Source organism: Neolamprologus brichardi, chromosome 18 (genome assembly GCF_056152115.1).
Source record: "Neolamprologus brichardi isolate AB-2024 chromosome 18, ASM5615211v1, whole genome shotgun sequence".
NCBI classification, from domain to species: domain Eukaryota; kingdom Metazoa; phylum Chordata; class Actinopteri; order Cichliformes; family Cichlidae; genus Neolamprologus; species Neolamprologus brichardi.
This window is the reverse complement of record NC_142121.1, coordinates 31,784,492-31,800,380: the sequence shown is the minus strand read 5'-3', so window position 1 is coordinate 31,800,380 and position 15,889 is coordinate 31,784,492. Positions and strand designations below refer to the sequence as shown.

General features: G+C 45.0%; 1 protein-coding gene across 3 annotated transcripts in view; it reads left to right on the top strand.

Annotated features, from left to right (window-relative positions):
- Positions 1-15,889, top strand: part of rnf220a (ring finger protein 220a) — a 168,097-nt gene that overhangs the window by 141,393 nt on the left and 10,815 nt on the right. For 2 of the 3 annotated variants that reach the window (XM_006802741.2, XM_006802742.2), the window contains exons 7-12: positions 838-962; positions 2,337-2,466; positions 8,860-9,052; positions 9,159-9,214; positions 9,306-9,417; positions 15,673-15,784. In XM_006802741.2, coding sequence (XP_006802804.2) covers positions 838-962; positions 2,337-2,466; positions 8,860-9,052; positions 9,159-9,214; positions 9,306-9,417; positions 15,673-15,784 — 728 coding nt within the window. The remainder of the gene's footprint in view (positions 1-837; positions 963-2,336; positions 2,467-8,859; positions 9,053-9,158; positions 9,215-9,305; positions 9,418-15,672; positions 15,785-15,889) is intronic. The other variant, XM_035912960.2, reaches the window with a different exon arrangement.

The following is a 15,889-nucleotide window of genomic DNA, read 5'->3' as shown; positions in this document are numbered from 1 at the left end:
CGGTAATATGCTTACCGTCTTGGTTTCCAAACTTAATGCAGATCATGAAACACCTCCTTTCTTTTTATTTTTAGTCCAAGTCTATGACAAGTGTCAGTGAAGGCTTAGTTTAGAATGTGCCCTTCGCCCTAATGTGGAACCAGGAGTCACGTGGGGTACAAAAGGTGGGAGTTGGGGGAGGCAGGGAGCCCTGCCAGACCTAATTAGCAGTCTTTTCCCCTCTCGATTTAACAATGCTCCTCTCAATTAGCGTCAGGGGAGAAATAGTAAGGAGGAGGAGGCCGTCTCTCATTTTAACCCTCCCTCATCTTCTTCCCCTGCAGTTATGGCGTATTGCCTCGTGTCCCGCTCCTCTCCCTCCACGCCTCGCCACAGTCCCTCTTGGCTTCCTTTCTTTTCCCAGCCAGCTAAAAATTAATGTCCCCGCGCGCCATTTGCAGTTAAGAAAAAACGACAGAGACTCGGGGTGCAATGACGGCTGTTCTGCTCTGTTAAATTTCTAATTAAATGTGCGTGTGTGGTAGGGAGGTGGGGGGAGAAGAGACAGGAGGGAAGGGCAGGAAAAGGAAGGAAGCAAAAAGATGGAAGCAAGTCTCATAGCTATAGAGAGTAGGAAGGAGATTTAGAGTGTCACATATTAACACATGGCAGACACACAAGCTTTCTTTGAAACTCCTGTTGGCTTGTAAAGAACTGTCATACAGGAAGAAGAATCATCTGACACAAAATTCCTGAGATCTCTCCCCAAAACAGTGATATCATCCTCAGAAACATTTGTGGAAGCCTGCTTAATTTAAACCGTGTACCTTCCTTTTCTCTTTCTCTGTGCTTTTCCAGCCCGTATAGGAAAGATGAAGAGGAGGAAGCCTGAGGAAGGGGGCCAGGTATGTCCGCTGTGCAGCGCCCCATTGGCTGGGAGCGAGGAGGAGATGAGTAGACATGTGGAACAATGCCTGATCCAGGTAGTACAATCTGGGCCCTGAACCCTGCCTACTGCTGGTCGGACAGCCCGTCAGCCCTTCCCTTCAATCACTTCTGTAATTCTTGTAGATGTCACGTCAGTCCAGTAGTGCAGAAACCAACCGGTAGCAACTGTTCTTCCCCTGCCACCCCTACTGCCTCTTAACTTCCTTTACATGGTGGTGTTGCAGTCACATCATATTGGATTAACTGCCTGAATAACCAAAGCATTCAGAAAAACAGTCCAGTGATTTAAGTATAACAGACCTTACTTTGATAGGACTTCTAGGCATACATGTGTGTAATATGGCAACTTATTTCTAGCTTGTCCAAGCAAATACTTCAATATTTTAGTAGTGCAAAATTTCTTTATTTTGAATGTTCAGCAACTGTTAACCAGCAGCCCTGGCCTTATCTTCCCTAACCGTGGGCCAACTGGACACGTCAAAGTTGTGCAGTCCTCGATATTAGTCGTGGCTGTCTGGACAGCTGGACCCAACCACAGCACGAGAAACGCACTGTGTTGTATTACATGAGTGTTAACTATAAGTCATCCTACTTTCTTTTTATAGTATTATTAGATCCTTCAGAAAAGTTTGGGTGCGCACACGCAAACCACGACTATCACTACAGCTACGATCTAAATCTACAGGAAACGATGTTTAGACGTTTTAATTCTGATAAGTATTCAAGCATCAGTTGTTACAAGCAGTTTATCTGGTATGATGTGGTTGACTCCTGTGCACTTACATGTTACTCTTATTTGAACACAAATCAAATCAAGGCCAATCTGGTTTTCTTTAAATTCTCAGCAGTTTTATCTTTTCCTGCCACAGATCACGTCATTCCTTCTCTCCTGTAGATTCTAAACATTCTTTCCTAGAGTAGACTAGAGAAAAAAACTACTCACTACTCCTCCTGTATCTCACCTCACTGATGGCTGTCCATTACACTAAGTAGAGACACTATTACTTTGTTTTTTTTTCTCTCCACTAGCATGCTTTGTTTAGTCCGGTACTGTACCAGCTGTGTCTGTAACTGTGCACCAGAAGATGTGGTTAAAGAATTAATTATTCATTATCATAGTCGTTGAACAACGAAAATCTGCTGACTAAGCTAAAGCTAGGGCTGGAGGAAACCATTGGAAACGTCTAAAACTTTGACCACATGATTTAGATAAGCAGCATCTGGTCTGTGTGGTACAGCTCAGGTAAAGCATGCTGGGGAGATCCGGCCTGTTATCTACCGACCCTTAACTTTGAGAGAGGAAGCAGTGTACTGTTGAAGTCGCTAAGTGGTGCTGAGCTGTTCCACACTGATCGGCACACAGCACTATCTGTGATTAAAACGTGTCCATGTCTGTTTTTGTGCGTCAGCGCGAGGGAGCGTTAGGCGACGATGACTCTGCTGACATGGATGGAGAAAATGGGCGGGGCTTTGAGGAGTACGAGTGGGCGGGGCAGAAGAGGATCAGAGCTACGGCTTTGCTGGAGGGAGGCTTCAGAGGTACACACACGTACACAGACACACACAACTCGCATTATTCAGCACTGCTTCTTATTTCACACTTACACTCACTCAAGGCCGGCTGTTTGCGCATCCTCTGGATAAGCAGTTTGTTCAGCGGTGGCGGTGTGTGTGTGCCGCACCATGATGTAGATGTCTAGCCAGCCGCTTGCTGGAACACTGAACGACTCGTCACGATTTCAGGGTCGCGTCCAGTCACAGCAGTTTGGGTCAGCACTGTTTGTCCTCTCCTCTCTGTCTCCAGCTTTGTTTCCCTGCTCATCCATCATTCACTGTGCTCATGTGCAGCGCAAGCACTGTCAGGCTGAGAGACTCGGCGGTGAATGCAGCCACGGGAGCTGTAATGCTGCCAGCGGTCCAGTGGCAGCGCAGGCTGGCCTGGGGTCAGCCCGGTTCAGCTTGGCTCGGCCCTACACGGCCCTCTTGGCGAGGGGGAAGGAAAACACATTTAGCTGGGCAATTGACCCGCTGGTCAACGTGGTGTGCTCCTGTGTGTGCGCCCAGAAATGCAATTATAGAACTAGATGGGAGCGCTGGTCACTGGGGAATATGAGTGTGACACCACACACCTTCAGTGCTCCCACTACAGCTCTCCATCACTTTTTTCTCTCCTCCTGCTTCCATAAATTGTTTTTTTTAATCTTGATTATGTCTTTTTCTCTCTGCTTTTTCACACAATTTTTTAAAATACTTCAAGGATCAAGTGCTGACAAAGTTATGGAGTGAGGCCTTTCACAGGCAGTCACAGCATGTGTAAGGCGCTTCATTGATTGCTTTTATTTACTAAATATTAGTGCTGTCAGTGTTAATCTCGTTAAAATGACGTTAACGCCATAACTGCATTAACGCGGCAAATCTCCGTTAACGAGTTACTGCGGATCGATCGCCCCGTGCGTGGGGTTGGATGGCGTCAACGCGTTAACAGGTTAGGGTGTAGGGTGTATCCCGCCTATCAGGCTATAACTGCTGGGATAGGCTCCATCCCCTCTGCAGCCCTAAACTGGATAAGTGGAGGAAAAAACTGATTGATGGTTGTGTTCCAAATAGATGCCCCATAGTGGCCTCAGTTGTGTTTATGTGTGAAACAGGAAGAAGACAAACGCGACTCATCAGGATTTGCCCAGGTGGATCCAAAGACTCATCGTTGCTTCTAAGAGGCTCGTTCAAACTCTCTTGGCTCCGCTTCTTCTTTCATCTGTCCTGCTGCCCGTTGGCCTCCCCCTCTCCCTGTTCGATACATTGTTAAGCACACACACGCTGAGCCTCACCTGCCTCCCTCCCCTTGCTGAGAGAAGAGACGAGAGAGATCAATGTCGAAGTCTCAACTAAACCGCGACAAAGTGCAGCTCACAGGGTGGGAGGTGGTTTCCCTACCCGTCCATCCATCTCCCTGACGCTCCTTCCATCCGTCCATCTCGCTTTCACGTCGTTAAAACGAGCAGACACAGGACCCTTCTGCCACACTCTAATAGGGCACCTTGTGATGTGACACAGATAACCGAGGTGGCCTGGGGAGAGAAACTTGAAACACACGCACACACTCGGCAGAAAGCTTAGAAGGTGGATTTAGTCTTGAAAGCTCTAAAGTGGTTCTAACACACACTGCTGAGTCCAGCGGGCTCTTGAGAGCCAGCGGCTGACTAAACGGCTATAGAGATGTTGCAGGGGGGCCTCCTCAGCTGGCGAGATGAAGAGAGGGCCTATTCCTCTGTGAAGTGCCACCATCCTTTCCTCCCTTTCAGAGCGCAAGGAAGAAAGGCAGAGGGAACAGGAGCTTTTAAGGGAGGGAGGAAGGGGGAGAAAAAAAATCGAACAAGATCCGTTTATGATTCAACCCAGTGTGAGGGAAGACTTCCCTCTGTCTCGCACCAGCTTAGCAAGGTTGAAAGGACCCATATAGCACAGACAGGGATTTCTTTATCTGTCTAGTAGACTGTCTGTCTGTTTTATGGGTAAGGTACGACTTTAAGTTTGCAGTTTACAATAAAAGGTTTACTTGTAAGTGATCAGTGTGGTTTAGTAGAAATGCATTTTCCCTGTTATTTAATGTTTTACAATATAAAATATAATATAATATAATAGTTCTTTCTCCAAAGATGGAGGTATTTGACGATGTTCTGTTTTTTTCAAAACTTCCAAGCTGAATTTGAGAAGATCTTGATATTCTTTTGCCTGGCTTCCTCATCATTTAGGATTTCAATATGGAAATTTTAGGAAAGATGGGGGAAAATGTTGTCTCTTCAGGTAACATTTAGTCATGTACGCTTATCTGGACCTGGTCACTGGATTGGCAGCCTAAGCAGAAACGCACAGATCCCTTCAGCCACCTCCTCCGGGTTATCTGGTGTAACACCAAGGGGTTTCTGGGTCTGCCATGGGGCCTCTTACTGGTGGGACATGCCTGGAACACTTCACACAGGAGGCATCTAAGTCAGATGCCTGACCACCACTGCTGGCTTCAGTGTGGGGGAGGCCTTCTCTCACGACTGAACTCCTCACCCTGTGTATAAGGGAAAGGCCAACTTTCAGAGGAAGCTCTGAAGCTTCCGCAACTTGTATCGGTGATCTTGTTCTTTCAGTCACTCCCAAAGCTGGCGATCATAGGTGACAGTAGGGACGTACGTTGACTGCTACCGGTCAGCTTTGCTTTTACGCTCAGCATGATCTTGATCATGACGAACGGATGCAGTGTCTGCATCACTGTAGCCCCAGTCTGTCTGCTAATGTCCCAGTCCCCTCACTGGTGAACCCCGAGATGCCCCACTTGGGGCAGCAGCTCATCTCCGATCCAGCTTCTTAATTTATTCTTGGAATACTGAGAGTAGCTTTTCATGATTCGATTCCCCTTTTATCAAGATCACACAGATCCAAGAGAAGGAAAAAAGTCTTAGCCGAAGTCTAAGCTTTTGGCTCGCTGGGATTAGTTGACTGACTCTGACTTCATTGGGTGTCAACCTAGATAATCATGCCATGAATATCTGTAGATGTTTCTTTTAATTGCCTTCAAATACAACATGTAAATGTTCTGTGTTTCCCTCACATGTTATTATTTGTGGGTCCCACTTCTCTTTATTCCTGTCTTTCAGTGTTTTTTTTATTTATTTATTTTTACCTCATCACTAAGTTGTAAAATGTATTCGAAGTTTGGAACACAATAGTTGATCCGTCACAGATGGATGACTAGAAAGGCAGGCAGGGAGGCAGGCAGACAGATCCTGAGGTTCGATATTGGGTCATTCTGAGAGCACAAGTAGGGAAAGATGGGGATTATTGCAGGATGAGATGGCCCAGAGGGATTGAGAAGAGGAGAAACCTGTGCTTTGTAAATGGACTTCAAAGATGACCGTCTCATGTCTTTGTGTCTGTGTCCCCCCCCTCTCTCTCTCTGTGACCTGTAAATGGCAGAAAGATAGTGTGATGACCTTTGACATGCCTTCTTTCTGCGCTTTAGAGTCTTGATAATTGCTATGGTAACGGGATGTTGCTGAGGTGGGATGATTTGGCTGAGCAGCGCTGCCAGCAGGCCTGATGAGTCCTTTGATCCTCGCTGCCTGTTCAGACCTGTACTTGTGGCCTTGTTATACTGATATGTTAATAAATTCGGGGCCTCTTTTGTTGCTGCCATGGCAGCATGTAACCTGGAGGATAAAATGTGTAGTTTACATGTTAAAGAGTCAGCGACGCTCAGGAGAGGTTAGATAATGAGACAAAACAGGGTGGCCCTGTAGGAGTGTGTGTTTGTGTGTGTGGCAGGAAAAAGGGGACATAGTTCAGCAAACAGGGCTAGTACAGGAGAGAAAACAAGTGATACATGAGCGGTGGGATGACAAAGTGAAAGAGAAGCAAGGGAATGGAAGAGAGGGGAGGAAAGTGAAGAAATAAAGGTGATAAAAAAGGAGTGATTGTAAGAAAAGGTGAGGGAGAAAAAGAAAGAAAAAGGCAAAGAGGGTAAAAAAGAAAGTGGGGAGGGGGCGTTGATGAATAATGTGAGTGAAAGGCAGTTAGAGTGGGGCTGACCTTTCCCTGGCCAGATTAGATTGGCCTGCCAAGACTGCTTACAGGGACAGATAGAAGCACGGTAACGCACACATACAGAGCAAGCAGGCCACACGTACACTCTCAGGGAATACACTAGAGTCAGGGACAGTGTGTGTTCACACAGCCCAGACCATGTGTGGCATTATATTTTGAAGTCCAGGTGGTAGAATAAAAAAAAAACAGCATCCATGCATTCATGTCCACCACAGGAGAAACTTTTAAAGGATTTTTAAAATATATGTATATATAAAAAGTCAAAATCCTGCTATTAAAGGGCATTAAAGTGATACTTGAAGAGTTTTGAAAAACAGGTGAAGCCACAGTTCATTGCTCATGATTTCGAAAGACTTTGTTGAATACCTCTGGTGACTGGTTAAATATTACCTATGACCACTCCTGTTAGGATCGATTTGGTCAATGTTTGATTTAGTTTAAGGATTGAGATGCTGTAAACTGTACAGTGTGAGGAGCAACAGCCATTCACAATAAAGACATAAGATGAGGAGGTAATGGGGATGCGCTGATCCCATATTTGCATTCAGTGTCTGTTTGAGCTTGACTTAAACAGCTGGATCTAATTTTAGTTCAACGTTGTCTATATGAGATAGCCAAAAGGCTAGTAGCTGTGCTATCAGCTGATGTGGGCTGGCGTCAATCTACACCTGATCCTCCAGGATGGAGGTGGCCCTTCTGAAGGAAGGTTGGGCTTAAATTTTCTGATAGTACAGAGACACTCAAGTTAAGTCTCACGCTTTGAAAATGTAGAGGAAAAAGTGTGAAAATCCAGCTGTAAGTCACCGTACATGTCATTACATTAAAATGTATGAACGTGACATGTACGCTGTTCTTCTGCAGTGCAATAAACCGATGCCCGAGGACCAAGCAGACTGCACGGCCACTGCTGCCATATGTTCCCTTCTAACGCTGAGACCAAATAAAAATTAAAAGGTTCTTTTTATTTGATCACTGAAAACCATGGGCCTGTTGTAAAACGGCTTAGTGTCTGTGGCACCTTTTCTTCCCCTCCTGTGAGTTACATTGTTAGGTGGGAGGAGAAGCAGTTGACGTTTAAATCCCAGAAAAACTTTTATGAAAGCCTGAGTGTCGGATTTGCACTTTGACTAAGACTCTGTAGTGGAGTGAGATGGGGAAGAGCAACTGTTATGGGAAGTCTAGTTTTGAGACTCGTACACCAGGACAGGTAGGTTAAATAGGATGGCTGTCAACTCTTTCTGGTCCTCCATCCCCCCACAGACACACACACACACAGACACACACACACACACACACACACAAAACACTAGTCCAGCTGAGAGCTTGTAGAAATTGGAATAGGTGTAAATAAGATGGCTGTCAGGCCTGTCACTGGTAGAGACACACACAGACACTTTCAGAGTTACAACACACATGGCTCCAATAGTCAAGGTGTAAGTGACACACACACACATATATAAATATTACCTACCTATCTCTGTGTGGTAGATAGACATGGTGTAAGTGACGGGTAGACAGACTTGCACATGCACACACACACACCTTCAAGGGGTTGGAGAGACAGGGGCGTAAGTGACAGAAGGACAGACAGCCTCAAACAAACACTGAAGAGACACCTCTAAGTGACGGACACACACACAGAGCCAGCTGTGTGGCTAAGTGGAGCTGAAGGGAGCAGTCAGGCAGCGGTAAGAGTTTGTCTGAGCGTTCATCACTCGGTTTATAGAAGTGCCACTCACACACACTCCCTCTCCTTCTCTCTTTCTGCAAGATTGATGGGTAAGGTGTCAGTCTGGTGTCAGTTCAGCCCAGCTCTGTGTGCCGTCTCCCTTTCACCTCCTTGTCTCTGACCAAATCTAGCTCTCTTTCTCACCTGTCCAGGTTATTGAAAAGTCTTTAATTTGGTTTGGAGAAGCCGAAGTTTTAGACGAGCTAAATTTAGCATCGTCAAGTTCTGAAGTGTGTCGGAAAGTTACTCCAGGTCTTGGTGTGGTCTGTGTCCTCTTAAGCTGGTTCTCTCTGGATCTGTATGTTGATGATGTGTAGAATAATGTCTGAGCAATGGTAATTCTGCACTGCACTTATAAAGTTGCTTAAATAGACAAAGCTCTTCATAGTTTTGCCTTCCAAAAATGTGTCTGTAGTGGTGCTTTTATTTTGATAAATCTTGTGCAGAGGTGCGTATGACACGGCAGCTGCAAGTAAAAATAGGACTTTTGTTAACGTCAAAGTGTGATGTGGAGCTGTTAAATAAATGCAAATCTTGTCGCCCGCATGGAGCATTTTTGTTTTGCTGTTAAAGCGAAGTAATGGCCCTCGTTACTTTTTCTTTTTCCTCAGCAACTGGTTTTGCCACGTGTAGCATCAAGGAGAGCGCGGCAGACAGCGATGCCGACCTTGATGTGGATGGAGACGACACCTTGGAGTATGGCAAGGCTCAGTACACCGAGGCCGACATCATTCCCTGCTCCGGTGCTGGAGAGGACCAGGGAGAAGCCAGGGAGCGGGAGGCGCTACGGGGAGCTGTGCTCAAGTACAAAAGCTTAACTAGTAGATTTTCTGCCAGGAAATCTGAAAATCACCTGAGTTAGTAACCTTGAGCTGCCACTTACATGGACATCTGTGTCTCTGTCTTACAGCGGGGGGATGCCTTCTAATAGAATAACACCTGAATTCTCCAAATGGGCCAGTGATGGTAAGTAGGGAGAAACTAACTGTCTCCTCAGGATATGCTGGATAGGCTAAAAAGCCAGCACTGAACGGGTTACCTGTCTTTGTGTCTACAGAGATGCCTTCAACAAGCAACAGCGAGAGCAGCAAGACAGACCCCAGCACTCCCTCGTCTTCCTCCTCTTCCTCCTGCGCCCCACGCACCTGTAAAAACAGCGAGATTGAAAAGTAGGTGACAGAGAAAACACACGTGGACACACACTAGTTGGATTTTTGAAATAGATCAGTTAAACATGAAGTGGGATGATCTTTCGACTTCCTTCTTTATAAGGCTTAGCGATACATTTCTCTATTCCTGATATGCGCGTTTAAGGCCAATTTCCTGGAGTTCAATTCAATTCAATTCAATTTTATTTATATAGCGCCAAATCACAACAAATGTCGCCTCAAGGCGCTTCATAGATACAGAGAAAAGCCCAACAATCATATGACCCCCTATGAGCAAGCACTTTGGCGACAGTGGGAAGTGGGAAACTCCCTTTTAACAGGAAGAAACCTCCGGCAGAACCAGGCTCAGGGAGGGGCGGCCATCTGCTGCGACCGGTTGGGGTGAGAGAAGGAAGACAGGATAAAAGACATGCTGTGGAAGAGAGACAGAGATTAATAACAGATATGATTCAATGCAGAGAGGTCTATTAACACATAGTGAGCGAGAAAGGTGACTGGAAAGGAAAAACTCAATGCATCATGGGAATCCCCCGGCAGCCTACATCTATTGCAGCATAACTAAGGGAGGATTCAGGGTCACCTGGTCCAGCCCTAACTATATGCTTTAGCAAAAAGGAAAGTTTTAGCCTAATCTTAAAAGTAGAGATAGTGTCTGTCTCCTGAATCCAAACTGGAAGCTGGTTCCACAGAAGAGGGGCCTGAAAACTGAAGGCTCTCCCTCCCATTCTACTTTTAAATACTCTAGGAACAACAAGTAGGCCTGCAGAGCGAGAGCGAAGTGCTCTACTAGGGTAATATGGTACTACAAGGTCATTAAGATAAGATGGGGCCTGTTTATTTAAGACCTTGTATGTGAGGAGCAGGATTTTGAATTCAATTCTGGATTTAATAGGAAGCCAATGAAGGGAAGCCAAAACAGGAGAAATATGCTCTCTCTTTCTAGTCCCTGTCAGTACTCTTGCTGCAGCATTTTGGATTAGCTGAAGGCTTTTCAGCGAGTTTTTTGGACATCCTGATAATAATGAATTGCAGTAGTCCAGCCTGGAAGAAATAAATGCATGAACTAGTTTTTCAGCGTTGCAAGGTAATAATTGAATTGTTTGACATTATGTGTGCTTACAGTTTTACATAACGTGCTTCCATCAACTATTGGAAGGCTGAATGCAATAAATGTTTCACTGAAATAAATCAATCGGCACTCTGCATGTCCGTGGTCCATATTAAATATCAGTAGAAGGGATAACTGGCGAATAAGCAGAGCAGCTTGAACTGTATTGATCCGAAACAGCACCGTGAGGCAAGAACTGCGTGTGTTTGCTGAGCGAGGGGATGCATTCGATAAGTTGTCGTCTGCAACGTGATCGTTCCAGTTTTAATTTGCATGTGACCGAGGGAAAAAGATGCTGACAGGTTCGGTGGCAATCTGACCGCACTGATTGGTTCTCCACATCCAGTGTTATGTAGGGACAGGTTTCCTTCCTCACGTTCTTCAGCTTGACTGACACAAATACTTCTGTACAGCAGACGCTATAACTGCATGTGCATTTGTTTTGTTTTTACAATGCAAAGTTGGTGTGCGTTTCCATAGACACGACACTCTAGCTGAGGTTTTAGTGGCCACCAGGAGCAGAGCATGGCTTAATTTAAGTATCCGTTTAAAGGAGGCCAACTAGCTGCTGAATGATTGCGCTGGAACAAGCAGTCAGCCGGCTGGCTGGAACAATTCCCTGCATCACTCCTCTCTGCTTACTATAAATGCACGTATTTGTGGAGCTTCTGTGCTCCTCCGTCCCCAAATGAAAATGAGATTTGTCTCCTTTCGTTACATTGATACATTGTGTGTGTGTGTGTGTGTGTGTGTGTGTGTGTGTGTGTGTGTGTGTGTGTGTGTGTGTACGGTGCTTTGCACAGGGCAGCGTTAGTGAAATCTCTCTCTCTCTCTGATCCCAGATGGGTAATGATCTGGTCGCCTCCCGGGGCGTCCTCGTTCCTCTGCTCATTCCCCTACAAGATAAATGAGCTCACACATACACATACGCATACATACACACATACACACGTGCAGCGCCTGAGACGCTCTTTCCCCTCCAAGATAAATGGCCCCTCCAATGCCGCCAATGCGATTGCTGCCAAATTTGGTGCTCCAGCTGGAACAATGCGGAGAGATTTCCATGTGGTTTCTGCAAATAATTGAATCTGTCCTCAATTTGGAAGTGATGAAGCTAGATTTGTAACCCCCTCCTCCCCGTCACCTACACGTACACATACACGCCGCCCAGCCTGTCTTCGTCTTTTTCCTCTCATTCTTCGCTTTATTGCTCTGTCGCTAAGCTGCATGTCTCTCGCTTCCTCCTGCTTTTCTCTTTCACATTTCTGTTGTTCATTTCTTCCCGTCCCCTGTCTCAATTCTTCTGAGGCACTTACAAGATGCCCCCTCCCCCCCTTGCCTTTCGCCATCTGAGGCCTACGCACATATATATTGGGCAGGGGAAATCAATAGTGACTTAAATGTTTTATCATGGTGTGTGAGTGTAGTTAAGGCCTCGGTTAACAGGGTGCAAAAGAAAACGATGCTGCTGCTGTTTTTTGTTTGTTTTTTTGTTGTTGTTTTTACAGCATGTAGATGTGAGAAGTTTGTGTCTCAGCCTGGTTGATAAAATGTTTGCAATGTGCTGCAAAAAACTTAATTACCGTCTAATTTTATCATTTCTATGTGCTTGTGTTGAGAGAGAAGCTGAGTGAGGCTAAAATGTAGGTAGACAGTAGATTAAGACACAGGGCTGATTGAGATAGATGGTAGAGATCTTCAGCTGCGCACACGCACACACTCTAATAAAATGAGGAATAGCCCCACACAAGTTGGGGACAGAGCGCTAAATAGAGGGGAAGCAGAGCCATCAATCTGTCTCTGTCGGGCTTTCCTGCTTGCTTTTTTCACCACGGGGATGAGTCGAGATGAAAATGCATCGCTATTTCACCTTCTTTCACTCACATGCATGCACACACACACCGTCCAAAAAGCCCCGTGGGGCAGTAAGCACATTGGAGCAGAGGCATGTTGTATTGATGGCAGTTCTGTTTCAGTATTTATTCTGAAGGTTTCATGATTTTAGGCTCAAAGATCAAGGCCACAAGCTGAAACCTACCAAGCCTGGACCACGTCGTATAAGAACGCACACACAGTGTTGTTAACAATTAATATAATCATATGTAACATGCTCAGATGTGGACCCAACTCTACCAACAAGAGTTCCAGCTGCACCACTCACCTCCTAAAATATGTAAGAAAACGATCGAGCTGCATCTCCTGCTGCCGCCTTCTCGTGAGAATTGGATGAACCCAGAATCTGCGTTTCTTCCTTTTCTTGTATACTTCATTTTTTCCCACAGTGCCTGTTTTTGAGAACACATTGCCGTGTATATACGTTACATGGTGGTGTTTTTTTCATGCGCTCTGCATGTAGAGGTCTTAGGACTGTCTTAGAAATGTCTTACCTTTCAGGTTGTAGCCCAGCCTAAGATGTTAATGTGTTTCTCTGAGTCCACATGATGTGTTTTCGAAACCTGGCTCCCAGAGTGAGATAAATTTTCTTATTCTGGCTCAGAGACTGAAAACCCCAGAGCCAGCTTAAACTCAAGGATTTTCACTTGTGTATGTTGCTCTGTAAGAGGCTGTTCATCTCCCTGCATGCCACATTTAGCCCCAGAGAGTTGTCTTTCCTTTTCTTGGCCCTGTGAAGTCATCCTGTTCCCTTCTTTACCTCCATTAAATCTCTGCACCTCCTACATTCCCCACCAACTAACACACACATAGGCACACACACACACTCCCTCTCTAGATGTCCACAGCTGCATAAAGAAGATGAACTTGTTTTACCACAAAACAAAAATAAGTAGATGTGAGCGGTTAGAAAATGACTTCTATACACTTGTTTGCAAAAGTAAAACGGTTTTTCCTCGCTCGTTTCGTTTTGCGTCAAACAAGACAAGAAACCCTTTTGGAAGAGTTTTGTTTGCGACAGAGGACTTTACTGGAGCTGATAAAAAGAAAAAAGACGGCCTTGTTAGAGGGATGACTTCTGTCCAGCCCAGAGTCCACGGCTGCTTTATAAGCTAGAGGCTAATCAAGGCTAAATGGCTTTTTACAAGCTCGGTGCTAATAAGAGGAGAGGGTAAAGCAGTTTATAGGGCACCAGGGTGGCAAGTCAAGACAGGCCTTTACAAAGGTGGGAGGATGATGAGGTTACAGGAAAGAGTTAGTGCAGGTCAGCTTTTTTTCCGCAGATCTGAAAGAGGGAATAGGGAAGGATGCTTTGCTGGTCCGGAAGCATTTCAACCACAACACGACAAACAGTCATCCTGCTGAATCTTTAGCAAGACGAGTGCCTACGAGCTGCAGCGCTGCTGTTTTTAAGCCTGTTGTAACATCAGTCCAACCAATGATTTTCATGATCTTTTATTAGTATTTTTTAAAATAATAAAGCAATCCTTTACTGTACAAGCTACTAAACACAATTTCAGGGCCAAATGCAGACTTTCTTCATTGATGATCTAAGAGATATGAATTCCTTTTGGGAGAAAGAAGCCAAAACATTATTCGGTCCACTGTTTTTATCATCTGTCATTCGTTCATCAGCTTAAATAAACTAATTGTGATATAATGCCAGAATCTCAACAAAGAGACCACAGGCGTGGGGACAGTCTCAGGTTGAACCCCTAGAATTTTTTTCCTCCACTAAGCTTTACAGATTATCATGGAGGTATTTGAACAAGTCTGCTGATCACCACACAAACCTGAAATGTTTAATTTTAATTTAATCTTCAATTTAGTTTAAATGTTCAATTTATTTTAATGAGCTTGCTTGATGATGTGAATTCATGTAGATCTACCGGTGTGGTCCAAAAAATAGATTTTCAAAATCTCAGACGTTGAGAGGAAATTAAGTAAGTCGAGCCCCGTTTCCTTTCCCCTGTACACTTCCCCACTACTGTTTGAGTATGCAGCAAATGGAGCCATGTCCTAGGCCACACACACACACACACACACACACACACACACACACACACACACACACACACACACACACACACTCAGCCACTTACTGTGTTCATCTCTTCCTTCCTTCTGCTTGTCCTTCCCCATCCAGATCAATACCATAGATCAACTAGCTATCAGGCTGCAAAATGACCACATCACCATAAATACGCACGCTGCTTATACCTCACACGCACACACACACACACAACTATTGCATTTTACCAGAGAATGAGTGGATAGCTATAATAAACACCAGCTGGCTTGTGCGTCTCGTCTCCCTCCACCGAATCACTGTCATCATCATCATCGTTGCGGTCTGTGCGTCTTCCCTATTGATCTAGTTATCGCTGCTTCATATGCTGTCGGACAGTGTTAAACGCACATTTTCTGTTATCATGCTGCGCATTAATCAGAGGCCACTCACCGGTAGGGAGGACAGGGGATATAAGGAAAGAGAAAGTTGGAGGAGACGGGGATGAAGAAGCAAGGACATGTGGAGATAAATACAGAGCCATGGCGCTACAAAAACATAACAGAGAGGATGGAAGCTGAGTGTGAGACTTAAAAGCAACACAATAAGATGTTTAAGCGAAAGTCTGCGACGCAATGAGTCCTTTGAGTGTGCAGACGTGTTAAATAGAAGGATGTAAATACTCTGTTTGACCTGAGGAAGAAGAGAAGTCAGGAAGATTCAAAGAGGTCTTGTTGTTTATTGAGCTACAAGAAAGACAAAGCGTATCGACAAAGACTTTGACTTGAAACATGTTGTACTACACAGGAGCGTGCGCAGGGCCCTAATCAGATGGTATAGAATGAACATGTGTAGAGAGTGATGCATCTCTATAAAGATGGGAGTCAATTAAATTCATATCATAGGATTTAACACAAATATACTGCAGGATCACAGTACAGTGATGTTGTACTGTGACTAAGGACAATAAGGTTGATGATAAAAGATGACTTTTTTCTTCTTCTTCTTCTTTTTCTTGTGTTCAGCAGATTCATCCAGCTTCCACTGTTTTGTGGAACTTTGAGACATTGTAGCATAAAATACTCTAAATCTCAATGTTCCTGTTTCCTAATGTTTATTTGTTTTTATTAAATGGAACTGAAAACACAACTGTACAATTCTTGTTACAAGAGTGTGAGAGTGGGCGCGTCACCTGTGGTGTAGGCCTATACTTAAAACCTCTATCGTCTCTCTTGCTTGTTCCCAGGGTAACGGAGGAAGAGTCCACGGCAACCACCATGGAGGCCCTGAAGGCTCGAATCAGAGAGCTGGAGAAGCAGATACTCCGAGGAGACCGGTACAAATGTCTCATCTGCATGGTGAGTATAGCGTTTATATGAGTGCTGCCTGCTTGTCTGCACGTCGAGCTTCAGTGGAAGTGTTGTGGCTTTGTCAGAAGGCAGCATTAGCATTTGTCGAACTGC